Source organism: Vigna unguiculata, chromosome 11 (assembly GCF_037176805.1).
Source record: "Vigna unguiculata cultivar grain cowpea cultivar isolate G323 ecotype 2 chromosome 11, ASM3717680v1, whole genome shotgun sequence".
In the NCBI taxonomy this organism is placed as follows: domain Eukaryota; kingdom Viridiplantae; phylum Streptophyta; class Magnoliopsida; order Fabales; family Fabaceae; genus Vigna; species Vigna unguiculata.
In genome coordinates, this window is record NC_140802.1 from 1,178,398 (window position 1) to 1,199,258 (window position 20,861).

Consider the following 20,861-nt stretch of genomic DNA (forward strand, 5'->3'; position numbering starts at 1 on the left):
AGACCCACAATTGGCTGGATTCATGAGAGAAGATAGGAGAAGATGAAAATAAAATTAGGGATTTCAAATCCAACATTGCTGTTGGCTTAAATAAATAAATGTTTGCACGTCATTCCACCTGTAATTGACACGTTTCAGTAAGAAAAATTCACCTAAGCAACCACAAACAGCGTTTAACCAGACTTAACGGAAAGGGCAAACTTGAGACTTTTAAACTAAAAAGGGGACCAATTTGAGACTTTTAAAAATTCGGGTACCAATTTGAGATTTTGACTCCAAAATACGGACCAAAGGCATAATTAAACCATATTTTAATGTTGTTAAAAATTAAATATAATTAAACATAAGGAAGTGCCACCAGAGTTAAAAATTAAATATAATTAAACATAATTAAAGTATTAAAATTTTTGTAAAACTTAAAGACATACCTTTCAAAGGTTTACCATATTGACATTTGAAACTTTCACCTTGAGAGACTCTCATCAAAGATTTTTTTTCTTTTTAGTAAAGACTTCAAAATTCCAAAGTCATTCTTGTGTATGTTATTGTCTACAAATTTAAAAAGATATTTTTATTTTTATAAAATTTTTATATACATTTATAATATCTTAATTAATATATTTAATTATTTAAACTTTCAATGTAAAAATAAAAAAACCATTCTTAACCGGTACTCACCAATTAACCTTTCCCAATAATAAATGTGCTAACACATTACACATAATTAATATTATTAATGCATTACAAAGAAAAAAAACTAATAACAAAATTTTCAAAATAAAATCTTGAAAAAAAAATACAAACTTGATATCTAATGATTGATTTAACCTTTATTTTATTTTTGTAAATTAAATTTTCATATTAGTATATTTTCTTTTTATAATCCGGTGAAAAGACCGGGGTGAAGAAACCAGTAAAGGTACCATTTTGCATCAGAAACAACGCTGCGGCTTCGACTCGACTGCAACATGCAGATGAAGTTTATGGTAAAGAAGGCATGTTGCAGTGGGGGACGGGCAGGAGCACTGGAGTTGGGCAACTGCCCAAAACCCATAGAGACGCCCGCTCTTCTCCTATCCACTCGTAAAGGGCTTCCACATTTTATCGCCCCTGACCTACTCCCTTCTCTTCCTTTTCCGGATTCCCATCTCCTTCAAATTTCCCCACTCCACTTGTAAGTATTAACGCGTCCAATTTTCATAATGTAGTTCATATTGTTCTGATTGTCCTCTCGTCCAATTTTCTAGTTTGGAAGGTCTTGCTTCAACCACAATATCAAAAATAGGAGGCCTTCACCAGATGCTTAGTTTGCACCAATATGGAATTGCGGCAGTAGCCAGGGATTCCATCCAATGCCTTCCTGAGTCTAAGGGAGCTACCAAACTCGGACCATCTTTTGAGACTCCTTGTGGTCGTTTATCGGTAAATATACTGTCAATTGCTGTCTGCCTTACCTTAAAATGCTCTATACTCTCTGCTGTAGTTTTGCATTTTAAATTAGGATGAATCTAATGTATCTTCCAATCGTACATTGGCATGGCCAGGTTAAACCCAAAGATTATGTTGAAATGATTTCATGCATGAGGCCAAATATATGGGCCACTTTGGCTGATGAGGTACCTGCTTGGGTGTCTGAAAAAAGGAACAAAACCTCAGTAGATAGAACCGTGCGATGGCTCGACGATTGCCTTGCATTAAATCCGGTAAAGGACAATTTGTGTTTTCTTCTTTTATTCTACCAGTGATATGAATTGCTTCCTGAAGTTCATGAATTCTCATAAACTTAATAACCATAATGAATGTGGGTTCAATAATGTTTTGTCGTAATTTGAGTCTATTAGTTGGGAAGACGAAAATGAGTTCCAAATTAAGTAATAGCGAATGATGAATGTGAAAACATTGTCATCACAGGCGGGGTTTCTTTTACTTGTCATTAACAGCATATAATGGGATCTAGAAAGACCCTAGAACTTTTACCATGAAATGATCTTTGCTTCCACTTGGCTGACGCAGTTTTTCTAAGGAAATGTGAATTTTTGGTTTCTTTTTATTTGTCTTTACTTTTTATTCAAACACTACAAAAGGCATTTTTGTGACTTCTCACTTCACTATTCTGCTGCTGACCTTGTAAAAGTTCTGATCTCCAACTTTGAATACTTTGTTTCACTTTTTTTTAGTAAAAAACTCATGTTAGTCATCGCTATGCACTTTAATATCTCCGTTATGCTGACATCTCAAAGAACATCTATCATTTGTCATCACTTGAGAAAATATTATTAAAAGGAAAAAAGAAGAATAATGAATCATGGGGGGACTAGACCAAACCCATGATTAAAAAATATAAGACAAGCTTCAAAAGAAGCTAAACACCCCTATACATAGAAAGTTGTTATTTATTATAAAGAAAATCCAAACCAATGCTATGAGGCATAAAAGAATACCATTTAAACTGATCCCTATTTACCAAATCCCAGTCCAATTTATCAGCACAATGGTTCACTTTACCTTAATTTTTCAGTAATATCGTTTAGCCTTCAGAATGTGACTTATTCTGGCGACTGACATACTCAGGCTAAGATTTTCAATGTTTTCTTGGAGAAAAGAATTTCAGTGTTATAATTATGCCCAAATATGTGAAAACCTGGGGCATGTATAGTTATTGACAAATCATAAATCTAATTCTAGCTCTTATTTTTATTAGATATGAAATCTTATATTAGAACAATAATCTTAGAGAATAGACTTTAAATCTATCTCAACCTTGCAAAATTGGCTTGTATGGTGAGGTTTGCATCTAATGAAAATCTTTTCCTCCCGTATGGTTAACTATTTTGAAGTCTATGAATCATCATCTCATTTTGTAATCAATAAAATTAACTAGTTTAATTATATTAATGTCTGAAAATTAGGCAGCTGGGTCAGTCTTTGGTGCGATTGTTGGAGGCCCAAATTTGGATGAAAGGAAGCGGTGTGCTGTGGAGGTAGCCAAGCGAAATGTATCAGGTTTTTTTTATATATATATTGGTGTTAATGTGTTTACACTTCTTTTGGTGTTAGAATCTCTAAAAATATGTTGAAGATAATATTCCCCCACACAGGATACTTCCTTGTACAGATTTTATTGCATCATTAGGAGATTTTGTATTTATATTACAGAATCAATGATTCTGAATTATAGGATATATTGTGCCTATTATATTCCAGTAAATTAGGATTTTCCATAATTAGATTTTTTTGTATTCTCTTTACGAGCAATTGCTCTTCTATGAAAATCATCAAAACCAATTTTTCTGACATGATATCAGATCTCCAAACAAAATCCTTGGGAGCTTGTCTAATCATCTGCATAGCCTACATTGCTGCAATCCCTTTTCCTTCTGCTGTATTCTCTCTAGGCCTGCATTGCAATACTTCAAACCTCCAAGATGCCTGATGCAAAGAAATCCCTTAACCAATAAGACAATTTTGGTAATGTAAAACTGTAAAACATCTAACCTAGCCTGTCATTCAATGGGAAAAATTACCTATAATGGTCTCATTTTTTCCAAACCTTTCTAAAAGGGAAGGGGAATAAATTTAATAAAGTCATCTTCATTGACCATGCTCCTAATTTTTCAAATCCTAAATCTGCAACATGGGGAGATGAGGTTGTAATGTCATTGTTGTGGAATGCCACGAAACCAAAAGTTAGTTGTGCTTACCTGTTTATGAAGATAGCTAAGGAGATATAGGAAGACTATAAAGCAATCTATTCTAAGGTTGGAGATGCTATGATAGAGGACAAATATGCATTGTAAGCTTTCATAAGTTTCAATTTCCTTGCAAGATTGCAACCTTGGAATGAATCTCATATTTGATTAAAACATTAAATAAATCATGGATGAGCTTTGATTCACAGATTCAAACACGACAAGAACATAACATGAAACTAAGAACAATATAAGAATAAGATTGGAAACAATGACGTGAATAGAACATATTAAGAACGGGTAGTGTGCTCGAATATGGCCAAACTAAGAAATAAAAAAGATGCGGATGACAAATGGAGAAAACGCCACCTGGGACTAGCTCAAGATAAGTGAGGTGTAGAATTACCACTTGAAGTCCAAAGAATTTCAAGATAACACTTAAAAGAAAGAGGATCAGTATTTCAAGAGACAATGCTCTAGAAAATATTTTTCAAAATTGAAATGAACTGAGAGGAAAAATTCAAATTTCAAATAGATGGTCTTGTAAGATCTATCCTAGATGTCGAGAATAAGCTTTCTTGTTCATGCTTTCCTTCTTGTGTAACTTGCTCTCCAAGTCACCAATGAGCACGTGCCTTCCTTGCCTTCTTCTATCCATTGCCGAGAATGCAAAGCTAAATTGGGCTTTGATTGATTCTTCAATAGAATCCCAATATACAGTTACAAATTTAAAGAAATTCAGTTAAAAGAAATTAAACAAGATTTGAGTTTGTGGAATAGAAATGTTACAACAATTACAATGTTGTAAAATTTTCCTTTCAATTTGTTGTTTGATTTTAATAATTACCTGTTATTTTTCTTTTTGTCACTTGAATTTGAATGATAAAAATCAATGAATTGTTGTAGTTAGCTTATGTGTGTGTGTGTGTGTATGGCTTGAATCATAAAGAATTATTTTATTGATAGGAATCACACCACTTACATTGTCACCATCTCTATTTGTCATAATAAAAAACTTTAAAAAAGAAATATGTTGAAAACGAATAGAAATTTTCTTAAGATATTTTTTCCTAAGTACTATGATGGAGATACTAAGAATACTTTTCGTCCTAATAATTTTCTATTTACATCATTCCAAACTTACCTACAAGATCCTGAAATTTGCCTTGAGGAAACTCTAGTGAAAATTTCGGCTATGTGAAATCCTGTAGGTGTATGAGTTGTAACCACTTGGGCCCTATGAAGATTATCTTTGATGAAATGCTTATCAATTTTAATATGTTTGGTCCTATCATGTTGGAATGTATTATGGATAATGCTCATGGTTGACTAGTTATCACAATGCTCATGGTTGAATTATGGATATTGCATAGGGATGTCAATCTTTATTTTAAGGTCATCAAGTATGATCTTCATCCAAAGTCCTTCACACACCTTAAGTAAGACTCCAAGTTCAACTTCTGCACTAGAACATATCCTATTTTTAACTTTTCCAACTCACTAGACTTTCTCCAAGAAACAAACAATATCCATATGTAAATTTTTGTCAATAACAAAACTTTCATGGTTTGCATCTATATATATTTGCAGGGTCAAAGTGTCTTCGTTCTTGAAAAATAGTTCCTTTCCTAGGCCTGGCTTCAAGTATTGAAGAATTTTCTCAATTGCTTACATGTGTCTTTCTCTCAGATCATGCATAAACTGACTTACCACACTAACTGCATAAACAATATGTGGTCACATCACATGTGTGATAAGTAAGTTTTCCTACCAATATCTAGTATTTGATTTTATCTATAGGAGAGCTCTCTTCACTTCCAATTATATGATTTTCTTAAATAGGAACTCCGAGGTAGACATCCAAAGGGATTAGGTTATGGAATATACATATGGAAAAGGAAGGTTTTAGCTACCTCTAAAAATGACAATGCTTCCTTTTTGCTACTTTGTTTTGTTGTGGAGTGTTAACACGTGCTAGTTCATGAAAAATATCATTATAAAACGAATTTGGAGAACTTTTGACCCATATTTAGTACCATTATCAAAACTAATTCGTTTTATATTTTTTTGAAATTGATTTTGGACATAAAGGAAAAATTAACAAAAAATGTTGAGACCTCAATTTCTTTCCATAATGTATTTTCATATGACACGAATACAATCATCAACAAAAGTAACGAACCACTTTATCCATAAATAGATTATAAAACAGGTCTCATCATCAAAACTAATGAACCATTTTAACTATAAATAGATTCTAAGACAGGTCTCAAAACATCAGAGTGAATCAAGTCAAATGGGAAATAACTCCTTTTACCAAAGATGGAATATCAACTTCATTTGCTCTCCTTCACAAAATTCCACCTCTTATAGGAGTTATTTAATCCACACAAGTTCACAAATGGCCAAAGCCATGGGTCTATATTTAACATCTGTAAAGGATAGGACAATAACATTTTGTTTCTTTCTCTTCCAAGAGACAATAATCCCTTCAAATACACAATATCCCCATGTTGGATCTTCTGTCAATGGGACAACTAGCCCAATACAATATCCTATAATTTGAGTATTTCCTTTGTCCTTACTCAACAATCCTTGTCTTAGCCCTTTTGATATATCTAAGAATGCAAATTTTAGCATTTTAGTGATCAATGTGAGAATTATGTATGAATTGACTAACAACTCCCACAATATAAGAGATATCAGGTCTTGTAATACTGAGCTGCAAGTCCCCATGGATCAGCTAACGACTTATCTAAGAGAGCTTTGGATTATGTTTAACAATGTGAAGAGTTGCATTCATTAGGAAGGGTCCTCAACTAATAACAATACAGGAGTTCCTCATGTTGAACACAACAAAATGTATTGGATGCTAACCTACTTAAGTGATACTAAGAGAAGTCATACATTTTTAACATCAAACTATTGCACGTCCTAACCAAAGTGGGTAATTGAGGATAGAATACAATCTCAATTTATTCACTTTTACTATTAGGGCACATGTCTCGTCATAATCTATTTTATTGGTATGTGGGTATCTGATAGGGTATTGAATGTATATGTTAGGAGGAAGTTCGTTAAAAAATATGGAGTTGGTTAGGAGGTTTTAAGGGTAGAGACTTTCGGTGTTGAAATTCTATATATAGTTGAGAGGTAGGCTTGTGTCAGGGAATGTTTTTGTTTTTGTCTGTTAGGAGAGTGGGCAGGATTATGACAATCCTGTCTAGGCCGGGAGCATTGTCCTGGAAGGTTGTACATGTTGCGTTGTTTCTTTTCGAATACTATACAATACACGAGGTATATTTAGTACATTGCAGATTGTGAATGATCTTTGTGTGTGAGTGAGACACTTAATCAGGTTTCTACTAATAAAAAACCTAACAGTATCCCTTTCCAACCAATCTCATCTTGCATTGATCCAAATCCCCATGAAATATATACCTCATTGTATTATCCGCTTGCATATAATATAATTGACACAAGACTTTGACAAATGAAGAAGAAAGAAAAAGAGAAATCCATCAAACGCATTTTCCTCGGCTACTTCCCATACTAAAAGGGGTACAAATGCTATTCACCTCAAACCAGGAAATTTTGCCACACCATGGATGTCCCCTATTTTGAGAATCAGCCTTTTTACCCCAAAGCTGTCATTGGCGGGGAGAACACCTATCCAATTATAGTAGTAGAATCCCCACTTTTTAGATTTGAGCTAGCCGAATCCATCCAAAATGCAGAGCCAGCCGACACTACACCTGCAGCAGAGGAAACTAAAATAGCAAATGCAGAGCCAGCTGAGACTGCACTTGCAATAGAGGGAACTACATTAGCAAATTGGTATATGGTTCCATTGTATTCAGGGACATCAAAACTATAAAATTTGTTGTTTGCAAACTATTTAAATCATTACATTCACCCACGTTAGGCCACATAGTCACCGTCACGATAAGCCTGCACGGTTAATTGCGCTAATACAAGCAAATAAAATCAACTTACACCATCAAATAATAGAACACAAGCGATAAAAAAGAAATGACTTTTCATTACATAACTAGTCAAATCGATAACACTAAACTTTGACAAATTAAACAAAGCAATACTACATTCTTTTTTTTGAAATAAAACATTGCAAGAAATTCTAAAACATACAAATCATTAAAGACACATAACACTAAACATTATGAACAATGGATCAACAATTTGTGACTCCTCCATTGTTTCTGCATGATGCTCTGCCATCAAATTCAAGTGGCTCCATTGTTTCACTTGTATACCTTACAAATGCTTCCCCATATCTATCAACCAATACCACCCTTTTATACTTGAACCATATAATAATTCCATGTCACAATGGTCACAATTTGCATAACCAGAGGTGCAATATAAAATAGTTAATATTTTTGTATATTTTTCTTTCATACTATGTAATTCATGTGAGTTCTTCAAATGCGTCTATTGTTTTGATACATATGATTGCTTATCTATAATTACTGATGTAGGTTATTGGATTGGAGGATTTGGTCTAGGAGAGAGGATTGAAGAGCGACCTGCTCTTCTAAGTGCCATTATAGTAAGTGCGACTGCAGTAGTAGTTTAGTTACTTCAGTAAGTTGTCATTGTAATTGGATTTATTTAGGAAACTTAAATACTATTCTAGAAGTACTATTTATGCTGTTCTCTTATTGTAATTAGGGTTATACCTTGTAATATATGAAATACAGGTTTATCTTAAAGGATTTTGCATTATAATTGAAGAACAACACAAACAACAGTTACAGATTTGACCTTTTATTTAATAAGTAAAAATACTTTAATTAATCTTGACAAGTGTATTACAATGAATACTATTATAACGTGATTTTCATATTACTATTTGTATCTGTTTGTGGATATTCCATAAATATTACTATTTATGTGTCTAAGAAAAGTACGTGGGTACTTATTCTCCCTTTTTTATCCTAATATAAGACAATATATCAGTATTGTAGTGTACGAGTGAAGTAGATACCTCATGCCTCTCTGTTATTACGAAGTCTGATTACAGAGCAGAGTAATGTGCATGAAATCTGAGATGTGTTCTACTTTCTTCTGTTAATGATAATTATTTATTCATGATTTTATTCAAAATACCTTTTGTTAATGATAAAGTACTCCACTATTTGAAACGTGTCTTGCCTTAATTGCAGATACTATATCCTGCCTTAGTTGCAGCCATAAGTTCTTAAGAGTTCATTTTTAGGAATTGTAGTTGTTAGCTGTACATTTCCATTTCATTTTTACTACACACTCTTGGATGTTTCTATTGTTAATATGATGCAACTTTCCTTTGATTGAGAAATCTCCTAGATGTGGAAATTAGGAAATAGAGAAGTTATAATAGATGAACACGAGTCACATAATCATAAGATACAAATTCATTCATGTCATTAAATAGTTTAAGCTTTGGGGAGAGTTGGTTCTTGGTGAAATTTATATATCGTTTGAGATCATAAACTGACCTTGTTCTCAGGATGTCTTGCCAGATGAAAAGCCACGCATGATCAGTGGGCTTGGGCTTCCAGGTACACCCGGTTTAATATCTAATGCTCATTAGCCTCCTGCATTGCTCAGTGCATGTTTTTACTTCTGTTTCTTGTTATTTGGTTATTTTTTCTTTTTCTCTTCTACCTTTTTTCTCTTATTTTAATCAATAAAGTTCATTGACTCAATCATTTTACTTAATTGGCTGATCATTAATTGATTATGTTGAGAACTGCTACATAATCTTGAACACAGTCATTAAGATGGTGAAATTGTAAATGTTGATCCTTTTGACCAAGTGTGAAGTTGATAAGAACCCATCATGATTGTTCTATTTACACGTGTTCAGCTACTCTATAGAACTCATGCTTCTTAAAATGGTCTATTTATTGAGTTGGAATACAAATTTATTGTGTGCTTAAAACTGATTTCAACTTTACAGAGGAAATCTTGGAAGGAATTGATGCTGGGATTGATCTTTTTGATTCAACGTTAGTAGCTTATTCCAATTTTCATTTGCTCAATATCCCTAATTTCATGATCTATTGTGTTATGGAATTTTGATGGTTTCTCTTATGTTTCATAGGTACATATATTCCCTTACACTTGGAGGATTTGCACTCACGTTTTCGCTGGACAAGGGTGGAAATCAATATGATTTTCAGAGATGCCAGGTTGAAAGGGACTTGACTAAAATAAATTTGAGAGCAAAAGTTTATAGGTCAGGATCACTTTAACTGCTTTCTGATTTTGATACTATTTATTAGCCTGAACTTTATGAAACTTGATTTAGTTATAGTTTTTAATTAATCTAGTTTTCATGCCCTGTTTTAGTTGAGAGGAAAGAAATACATGTGATAGAAATAAGTTGTTAAAGTGGAAATAGATGAGCATTGGAGGTGTTTAGTTCAAGAGATATAGAAGAAATGAATATAAATAATAGTGAGTACCAACACTTTTAAAAAAAAAAAAATCTCTTTTCCTTCCCATCAGACACACCATATCAAATGCTCTCCTTCTCCATCCTTTCCTCTTCAATTAACCAAACTGGGGGTATTGGAAAGATTAGTGAAAACAAGTCAGGTTAGGATGATACCATTCTGTTACCGTTTTGAGAACTGATATTCCAGCAAAGAAAATATTGATTAAAAATGAAATAAATTTAAAATCACCTTTTTTACTCATCTTTCTGCTTGTGTTTTCATGCAGGAAAGATATGTCCCCCATTTTAGGAAACTGCACCTGCTATACATGCCAGAATCATACTAAAGCATACATCAATCACTTATTTAATGTTCATGAAATGCTGGCACAGACTCTGCTAGAAATGTATGAGTTCCTTTACTTCAAATTATAGTATCAAACAATAATTAATACTTTAAATATGCAAGCATTAATCTATACTGAATTTTGCAGCCATAATACACACCACTACCTGATGTTCTTTCGTGTAATAAGGGAAGCAATAAAGGATGGAAGATTTAAGAAATTTCGAATGACATTCATTGAGAGCAGGCGTGTGCATCAGGAAACGGAAGCTGTTTGTGTTTGAGGTCCCATGAGTTTATGTATATCTGACTGGGTTTTAGCTTAGATTTGATATACCTATGAAACATGAACTAAATATTATATACATAAGGAAATCAATTTTTGTAGTGTAAACTGGTTTGATTGGCTGTCATTAGATACAAATTATTTGATTGCAGAATGTGTTTTTGATTATTACTTTTGTAATTAATTATGCCAACATTACTCATCTTACATAGAAAAGAGTATCATATGATATGACCTATATATGTATGTAGTTATGATAGTGCGTGTAAATCAACTTGATATGTGCCTCCTCGTCCAGAGTATATAGATATGTCATCAAGTATATCTCTAAGTATATGTCCTGCGCCACCTTTTACACAAGTGATTACAATGTGAAAACGTAGTCTCATTCAACCATTTCATCTTAAGTTGTCATAAACATCATAATATCATACTCATCCATGTTAGACAACGTATATATCTCATTGGATAGTGATGAATGCCTCGTTTCAGATTGTGGGTGCGGATTTGTGTCTCGGACAGAAAGGGGGTAAACCCCAGATGAACCAATAGATGAATCGGACAAAAGGGAAAAGAATGGGAAGATACGAGTCAGTAAATTTTCCTTATGAAAAAGCATAATTATGATGTAAATGGAAACAACAATTCAAATTATTGCAATCCCTCTTCAAAGATTCTGTCTCAACCATGTAAGGGGTGTTAGGCGAGAATCCTCCTCTTGTTTGGAAGTCTTTAACATTTTTTTTTTCTTCTTTCTCTCGTTGCTCTTTCTCCTCTTTTTCTCTTAGCTCTAACAAAAGCGGGTTCAGCTGCTGTTACACTAACGTACCGCTAAAGATAAAGTCAGCTGCCTCCATCGCTTCACTTAACACATTTCAAGCAAGCTTAACGTGACTTCCAATAATGCACACAGCTAACCATTTGGATAAACCAGCCTTCGGCTCCAATCACCGCAACCCTTTTGGATGGGCCAAGTCTCTAAACCCATCATCAATAGACTTCTGCATTAAACATGTATTCCTTCAATTGACGACCATCAATGAATTAGACGTTTACTCTCTAATTTGATTGTGGAAATGATAAAGACCAAATTTGACCTATTGTCAGGAAATTCATCGTAAATTCATTATCTAGTTTTCTTTCTTTTGTCTACATATTTTTCTTTTCTAGTTTGTTTTTGTTAATTTCATTTTTTCTATTTTGTTGTTTTATTACTGGTACATAAAATTCTTAACTTTTTTTTTTTGTGTTCACTTAGAAAGGATCTAATGTATAACATTATTTCAAACTCATTTTATGTAAGTGTCTAACATGATATCTTATTCCATACATTATTTCATGTAGCGGCTTTACATATCATCTAATATAGAGTTTGATAGTGTTTGTTACAACATTTAATTCTTGTTTATTTAAAATTTTCTCTTTTTTAACCTTTTCTTTTAAAGAAATATATATATATATATATATATATAGAGAGAGAGAGAGAGAGAGAGAGAGAGAGAAAGAGAGAGTGACTTGTGCAAGAAGTAAAGAAATCAAAGATACAAAAAAGAGTCCAATTGTAATTTTAAAGTTGCATAAACTCGCAGTTGTTTTTTAATGTGTTCCCGATTGTCCCTTTATTTAATTTTTTTGGATTTTGAAAATTTTAGTCTCTAAATTTACCTACCTTCACCTCTATCCTATTACAACTCATATAAAGACTTCTTGATCTTTGATTGCATGTTATTCAATGGTTGTGGATGTTGGAGTTTTGCTAAGTTATGGTAATATTTGTTTGCATAAGTGCTCTTAGCGTATATACAAAGCTAAATACCAGAGTTGGAGAGTTTATCTTAAGTAAACTCTATCATATTTGATTTACCTTTTGATTCAAGTTACTTTCTTATCGACTAATATAGGGAATTTCACTCACATTTTTCATGATTTATTGATTTGTTGAAAGTTGTATTTTGCCTACTCTTATCATTATTTTGTTTTTGTTTTTTTATAATGTTGACCATTCTTGAATTCCATGAGAGCTTTCCAAAAAATGCAAAAGAGCAAGTATGAGGGTATATGATGAATACTTGTTTACTCACATTTAGTATATCTAATATTAGCTTTCTTGCAGTGTATCTGAGACTAAAATCATTGTTTTAACTTGTATTTACCCAATTGGTTTTACAAAAGCTTCAACGAAAACTAGTGGTAAAATTAAGTTTTTAAATATAAGTATGAGTTAAACCTAAAATTTCAGTTTAATATTTTACAAAATGACATGTTTTTTGTTGACTTTGGTCTAGCCATAGACTCAATCAAAGGCCAATCATTATGCCCTCTCATGGATCTAAAAGACTCCAGATGCTTCTCTCATGGGTCAGGGAGGACATCAAGCTTCCTAAAAGTTCATTAGTGTAGTTTTAAATTTAGTCATGTATTAGGCCAAACTTTCAATAATTTGCACAAATTCTAGAAAGTAGATTGGTTCATAATGCACCTAACTTTTGAAATTGAGTCCATTAAAGCCCAATTCCAAATGCCAAGGCCGAGACATTTGCTAGGTTGTTCCATGCATTGCACATTTAGCACATGATGCAAATGTGGGAAGCATGACATGCCACATGACAAGTGATCCTTGAAAAGTGAATCTAGGAAGTTAGATCTAGATCTAAACACCATTTCCTAATTAGCATGTGCTACATTTGCATTTCACTTAGGTGTTGATTTATATTGCATTTGGAGACTACCTTCTACTATAAATGAAGGTCTCCACACCTTGTAATTTTCACTCTTGAATGTGCAATGTTATGATGTTGAGATTACTCCACAATTATTCTTTGAGAGTCACCTAGCTAGAGCATTATTCTAGAATCTCCTATAGCCTTCCTCCTCTAATATTGACCCAACCTTTTTAGAGTTCCTTCATTACCACTCAATCACCACCATCGAAACACATTTCTGCATCCTCTTCCGCTGCATCCAAGCCATGGAGCCTCCTTGTTCCAACCAACGCATGAAAGGAGGGTCACCAAGTGGTATTTAGAGCCAACTCAAGCCACAACCTCTCGGTTTAAGCTAAGTTCTTGGTCCTTTCTCTATTTTTGTGTTGTTTCTACTTGTTTTTTTATTATCTTGCTTGTTTTTGTCAAGTATCTTGTGTAGAGCCGTCAAAGTGGGTCAGAACCCATGGGTCAACCTGGTCCACCACGGGTTTGGGCCGGGTTGGGCTAAACTTTTTTTACAAATGTAAGTATGGGTTAATTTTTTATCCGACTCACCAAGAATCTGGCTCACTCAGGTTGAACCCGTGATGAGCCGGTTTGGCCACCAACCCGTATGGTCACACACATTATGTTGGACTTTGCAATGGTAGGTTGTTTTTTCAACTAAACACATTAGTGAGTTGACAAATGGAAACCTAGCTTCAACTCCAAATAGATGGGGATAAAAAAGATACTTCAATAGGTGAAAATGTTGTGGATTTATCCATTCAAGACTCTAATATTATAGTTGGATAAGTGACAAGAATGCTTTGATCTTATATAGTAATTTGTTTTTCTTTTTTATTTTGGTTTGTATTGGAGTTTAATATCATTTTGGATTGTATTTAGATTGTATTGAAGTTTATTTAAATTTTAATCTGAATTATAATTTATGACTTAAGAAAAAAAATTATTTTAATTAAGTGGGCTAGTGAGCTAACCCATTTAACTTACCAACCCATGGTGGGCCGAGCTGGGTTCAAAGTTTTACGACTCGCTTATAAGTGAGTCAGGTTGGGTTGGCTCACTAAGTGGCCAACCCGTGGTGGGCCAGGTCAGGCCGGGCCGAGCGACCCATTTTGACAGCTCTAATCTTGTGTTTACATGGTTGTATGATGATTCAATCTCAATTTCTCCTTGAATCATTCGGCGCAAATCATTAAGAAATCAAATATGTTTCATCGCTCTAATCTTAATTAATCCTAGTTATGACAATTTAATAACATACAAAGAGTTTACATGTCCTAATCTAGCATGAAACACATCAAAAGAATCAACAATATAAGCATAAAATTTAATTTGATTAACAACTTCATAAATGTTAAGTACAAAAGGACCTTCACAATATCCTTGCCCCATAAACACATTCGTTTTGTCATAACAATCTTGTCAAGTTCAAATATGTCAATACCCGAATTTACAAGGTTGGCTTAGTGGCAAAAGTTAGAAGGGAGGATGTGAGAGGTTGTGGATTCAACTCCGCCCACTAACATTTTAGAGCTATAAGGTTGATTAGAAAGGGGGGTGGGAGACAACTGATATGAATAAAGTAAAAGGTAAAAGCAATAAAAAAATAATAATAGTAATAATAAAGTAAAAGCAATAAAAAAATAAAATAAAAAAAGAAAGACCAAATGGAAAAAATAGAGCATCTAAGTAATTTCCTCTAAGCATTTGAACCAATTTCTTTATGCAACATGAGGTTGGAGTCCTATCCAAAACCCTAAACCTCTTCTCATTATAAAAACTCATTTATTATTATGGCTTTCTTTATTACTAAACCCATTGAAATTCATTCCTTGTCATTTTGTAATAGGAGTATTTTGTTTTTCATTTCTTATATGTGAAAATGCTAATTTATTTATTTATTTATACATTCTTAATTTTTCATTATATTTTTATTTTAATATTATATGTGTTTTTTTACACTTAATTTAGGGCTTTTCTTTTAGGTCTATTATTTATGCTATTAGTCATTTCCATTATTTGTTATTTCATTTTTATAATTTTGTGGTCATATGCAAAATATATTTTTATACTTGTACTATTTCTTAATTCTTAGCACTAATTCTTTTAATGTTAAAAAAACAAATGTCTTTTCCTAAAAATCATAACAAAATATTTTTCCTCATTCATTATTGTGTATGTTTGATTACTCGCATAACATGATATCTAGTTTTTTTAAGAACTATGTCATCAATTATTGTCCAACATGAATAAAAATATACGTAGGAGTGAGGTCAACCTTTGTCAAGTTCACCAAATAAAAAATCAAATCACTTTTTCAAATAGTTTTTTTAAGAACTACGTAATTCTTTATTTTCCATTTTGAATGAAAATACGTAGAAGTGAGGTACATCCTTGTCGGAACCCAAAAATAAAAATAAAAATATTTTTGTTTCTTTTCAAACCGTGTTTTCTTGTATTTTGGGAAAAACTAAATATTTTAGGAATCACATGTCTTTTTGCACATTTAATTTAACTAAAGGTAGGACAAACGTTGTAGGGCACTAACACCTTTCCTATACATAATCGACTTTCTAACCTAGAATCTAGTTTCGTAGTCCTTGCTATATCTTTTCAATAATTTTCATAGTTTTCCATAATATACTACGTGGCGACTCTAAAGTCTTTATTTTTAAACTTCCTTTTTTGGTTCGTTGTCTTGTTAGGATTTAGGTTGCATACTAACCTTTCCTAACAATAAATTAAGTTAACTCTAATAGACTAAAAATGAAACACATATCTTAAAGCCACAGTCTTCCTATATCTGAGCTTTAGAAGAATAGTTTTCCTTTTTCTAGGACGAGTTGTCAGATAAACTTGTTTTTCTCCATCTCCACACTAGAATAAGAGAAAAACACTTTTTTGTTTGTACAAATGTGCTATCTATCCCAAAAGTCAACTATCCATTTGCTCACATTGATATAAGCTTCACTCACGATAACAACAATTATATCTATCCTTAAGCTATATTTTGCCTTTAGAGAATTGTCTTTCTTGACACTATGTTTGCACTAAGGGGCATGATGTTATGGCCTTCCACAAACAAAACCTTTCTTCTTTAAGGTGGAGTTAGATTCATTGGGACAAGAAAATTTAAATTTATTTTATTTTTGTGATCAAGTTTTCTCTTATACCTTTTGGAGGTTGTTTGTCTTCTACCGTATTTACTTTAGCCTTTGTTGTAGCATATTCATTTTTGTTGATATGTTGGATGATGACACGAGTGATAAGATATGGTAATAACAATCATCTGTTTGTGCTTCAATTGTTGTTAGTTATAAGTCTAAAACTGCAAATGTTTTTTCTCATAAGTTTTTAAATAAATTCATTTAGTTATGATTATATACTTTACTTTAATATCAAGTAGCTTGTAATAATTAATCTCAATCTTTGAAATGTTCAGAAACAGTTTCACCAAAATGATTTGTATTACAGCAACACCGTTTGACTTCTCCGGAGTAGAATTGGTATCGATATCCATGTCGTCAGTCATAAGTCGTAAAATATGACTAAGAAGACAAACAGGATCAATTTCCTAAATCGTGAATGGTTGACTTATCCGCATTATCTTACTCAAACTACCCATGATACAACAATAACTTATCTGATGACCCCAATCAACTCAAAATCAGCAAATATGCTCGTAATAACAGAATTTAGAATAAGAAAATATAAAAAGAAAAAAAAAAGTGATGGAATATCCATTTGATAGCTGTAATGAATAGTTGTTATCGTGATTTGTAAACACGATAGATATTAGAAAGAAGTGGTGGGAGAGAAGAATAAACAATGATTGGGTGTGGTGAGTGTGAATGTGAAGTAGAAGAGAAATAATAAAGAAACAATGATGGCGAGCTTAAGCTCCGTGCGTGTTCCGTGGGCAATTCATGGGCATAGCCCCGGAAGTTCAGAACTCCGCAAAGCCATCTCGACGCTTGACCTGACGCTACACCCGGAAGAGGTTGGTAACCGTCACAAACTTATCAACTCCTCCCTTCTCCTGAAAGCGTGTATCAGGTCTGGTAACTTGGAGCTTGGTAAACTCCTTCACCACAAGTTGATTCACTCTGGACTTCCCCTCGACTCTGTTCTTCTCAACTCACTAATTAGCCTCTACTCTAAATGCGGTGACTGGCAAACCGCGCTTTCAATATTCCAAGCCATGGACGACCATAACAGAGACTTGGTCTCCTGGAGTTCTCTCATCTCCTGTTTTTCTAATAACTCCATGCACTCCCAAGCCCTTCTTACTTTTCTTCACATGCTTCAATTCGGGATTTATCCCAACGAATATTGCTTTACGGCCTCAATTCGATCTTCTTCTAATGCTCAATATTTTTCTATTGGCTTTGTAATCTTTGGCTTTTTATTCAAGACCGGATACTTTCATTCTCATGTCTCTGTTGGTTGTGCCTTAATAGATATGTTTGCCAAAGGCAGTGCTGATATCCACTCAGCACGCATGGTGTTTGACAAAATGCGGGACAAAAACCTTGTCACTTGGACTTTGATGATTACTAGATATGCTCAACATGGTTTTCTTAGCGATGCAATTGATTTATTCTGCATTCTGTTAGTAAGTGACCATACACCTGATTCCTTTACTCTAACCAGTCTCTTATCGGCCAGCGTGGATATGGGATTCTTCTCCCTTGGGAAGCAATTGCATTCTTGGGTTATCCGCTCTGGACTGGCTTCAGATGTCTGTGTGGGTTGTACTCTTGTGGACATGTATGCAAAATGTGCAGCAGCTGGTTCAGTAGAAAATTCTAGGAAAGTATTTAATAGGATGCCACTTCATAATGTTATGTCTTGGACTGCTCTCATCTCTGGATATGTACAGGCCAGAAAAGAGCATGAAGCCATGAAACTGTTTTGTAACATGCTTCATGGTCATGTTGCACCAAATTGCTTCACCTTCTCCAGCGTCCTCAAGGCTTGCGCAAATCTTCCTGATTTTAGCTTCGGCAAACAGCTGCATGGCCAAACAATTAAACTAGGTCTTTCCGCAATTAATTGTGTGGGGAATTCTCTTGTTAACATGTACGCAAGGTCTGGAAGAACAGATTGTGCTCGAAAAGCTTTCAATGTCTTATTTGAAAAGAATTTATTTTCGTTCCGTACAGCTATTGATGCACATGCAAAAGCATTCGATTCTGAAGAGTCTTTTAACCATGATATTGAGCACACTGCTGTTGGAACTAGTTCTTTTACATATGCATGCCTCTTAAGTGCCGCAGCTTGTTTAGGTACAGTCGGTAAGGGTGAACAAATTCATGCCCTCATAGTGAAGTCAGGGTTCGGAACCGATTTATGCATTAATAATGCTTTAATCTCTATGTATTCCAAGTGCGGAAATAAAGAAGCTGCTTTGCAGGTCTTTAATGACATGGGGCATCGCAATGTAATAACTTGGACCTCTATCATAAGCGCTTTGGCAAAACATGGATTTGCTACAAAAGCCTTAGAATTGTTCTATGAAATGCTTGAAATAGGTGCAAAGCCTAATGAGGTCACTTATATTGCGGTTTTATCAGCCTGTAGTCACGTTGGTTTGATTGATGAGGCTTGGAAACACTTCAATTCTATGCATTATAATTATGGTATCAGTCCAAGGATGGAACATTATGCATGTATGGTTGATTTGCTTGGTCGATCTGGATTGCTTGTAGAAGCCATTGAATTTATTACTTCAATGCCTTTTGATGCTGATGCATTGGTATGGCGTACATTTCTTGGTTCTTGTCGGGTTCATCGTAACACCAAACTTGGAGAGCATGCTGCAAAAATGATTCTTGAGCGGGAACCTCATGATCCAGCTACCTATATATTATTGTCAAACTTGTATGCGTCAGAAGGGAGGTGGGATGATGTAGCAGCCATAAGAAAATGCATGAAACAGAAAAAATTGATAAAAGAAACAGGTTATAGCTGGATTGAAGTCGACAACCAGATACACAAATTCCACGTAGGGGATACTTCACACCCCCAGGCTAGAATGATATATGATGAACTTGATGAATTGGCTTTAAAAATAAAGAACTTGGGTTATATCCCTAATACAGATTTTGTTCTTCACGATGTGGAGGATGAACAGAAGGATCACTATCTGTTTCAACACAGTGAAAAAATTGCAGTGGCATTTGCTCTTATAAGTACCCCGAAACCCAAACCTATTAGAATATTTAAAAATCTTCGAGTTTGTGGGGACTGCCATACGGCAATGAAGTATATATCAATAGTTACTGGAAGAGAGATAGTAGTCAGAGATGCATACCGGTTTCATCATGTCAAGAATGGGAAATGCTCTTGCAATGATTATTGGTAAATGATTCCATATGCATTCGATTGTGGTCAGAATTTGAAATTTGAAGGTATACAAGGAAACTTGAACCCACAAGCCAATTGCTAGGTTTAAAGGCTTATGCTCATCCATCTTTATTTTTTTGACTTAATTAAAATTTTTATCCTTTAACTTATTTGAAAAATAAAAAAAAAACTGTAATTTTTATTTGGTTCAATTAGGTGATTTTTGGTAGAATGTTATTAACATTATGTTTATATATGTCACAGTTCATAATATTTTCAATTTTTTTCTTTATTTTTTTGGTTTTTTTAATTGTCATATGTCAAATCATTACGGTGTCATGTGGTAGTCATCAACATTGTATCAAGATGTTTTTCATCTTGATTCTCCACAATCCCAAGTCATTCTAGATGTAAAACTTGGTGACCATGTCTTCTTGACTCTTTTCCTTGTTTACACAAGCGAATCATTTTTTGTGTTCTCACAAATAATAAAGAAAGAAACACAAGAACAAGATAGTAAGAAAACACTTTTATTCACCTTAGAAGATTTTATATACAAAGAGTCGTTCAATGTAAGAAATAATATAGCACCTATACCTAAGAAAATAATATAAAATATTAAGACAATTATAATAAAACGCACTGGATGGTCTAATTAGTCTTTAACACTACTACACGATTTCTAATGGATGGTTTTCTAGTCTCATCTATCAAAGGCACTAATTGTCTAACGGACCTCGTCAACAAATTGTGTGTTACACATTATTTAGAGCCAAACACATTTTTTCTTTTTAAATTTAAGAATTTTAAAAAGGTTATAGTTTCTACCATTTTATAAAACGGCCAAGAACAAATTATGAAGATGTGAGAAACAATGGACTTGTAAAAGTCCGAGACTTCAACATGGCAATTGCCAATACCATTTCTCTTCAGTTTGAATGGCTGTGTCAATTTCAGTATTGGATATGTTTGATGAATTTATATTTTTCATATAAGGGTAGTAATCGAATATAAAGGTAGTCATCGAGATATTATGATC

The 20,861-nt window shown here is 33.6% G+C and overlaps 2 protein-coding genes across 2 annotated transcripts; both read left to right on the top strand.

Annotated features, from left to right (window-relative positions):
* Positions 1-897: 897 nt before the first annotated feature.
* Positions 898-10,997, top strand: LOC114168182 (uncharacterized). The gene is made up of 10 exons (XM_028052921.2): positions 898-1,174; positions 1,248-1,422; positions 1,545-1,703; positions 2,910-3,003; positions 8,189-8,259; positions 9,199-9,250; positions 9,652-9,700; positions 9,796-9,930; positions 10,419-10,538; positions 10,626-10,997. The coding sequence occupies exons 1-10, from the start codon at positions 969-971 to the stop codon at positions 10,759-10,761; spliced, it is 1,197 nt and encodes a 398-aa protein (XP_027908722.1). The 5' UTR covers positions 898-968; the 3' UTR covers positions 10,762-10,997.
* Positions 10,998-15,621: 4,624 nt separating this feature from the next.
* On the top strand, positions 15,622-20,102 carry EMB2261 (Tetratricopeptide repeat (TPR)-like superfamily protein). Its single transcript, XM_028053691.2, has one exon. It carries the CDS (start codon positions 17,358-17,360, stop codon positions 19,839-19,841), a length of 2,484 nt encoding a protein of 827 aa, XP_027909492.1. The 5' UTR covers positions 15,622-17,357; the 3' UTR covers positions 19,842-20,102.
* The last annotated feature ends 759 nt before the right edge of the window (positions 20,103-20,861 follow it).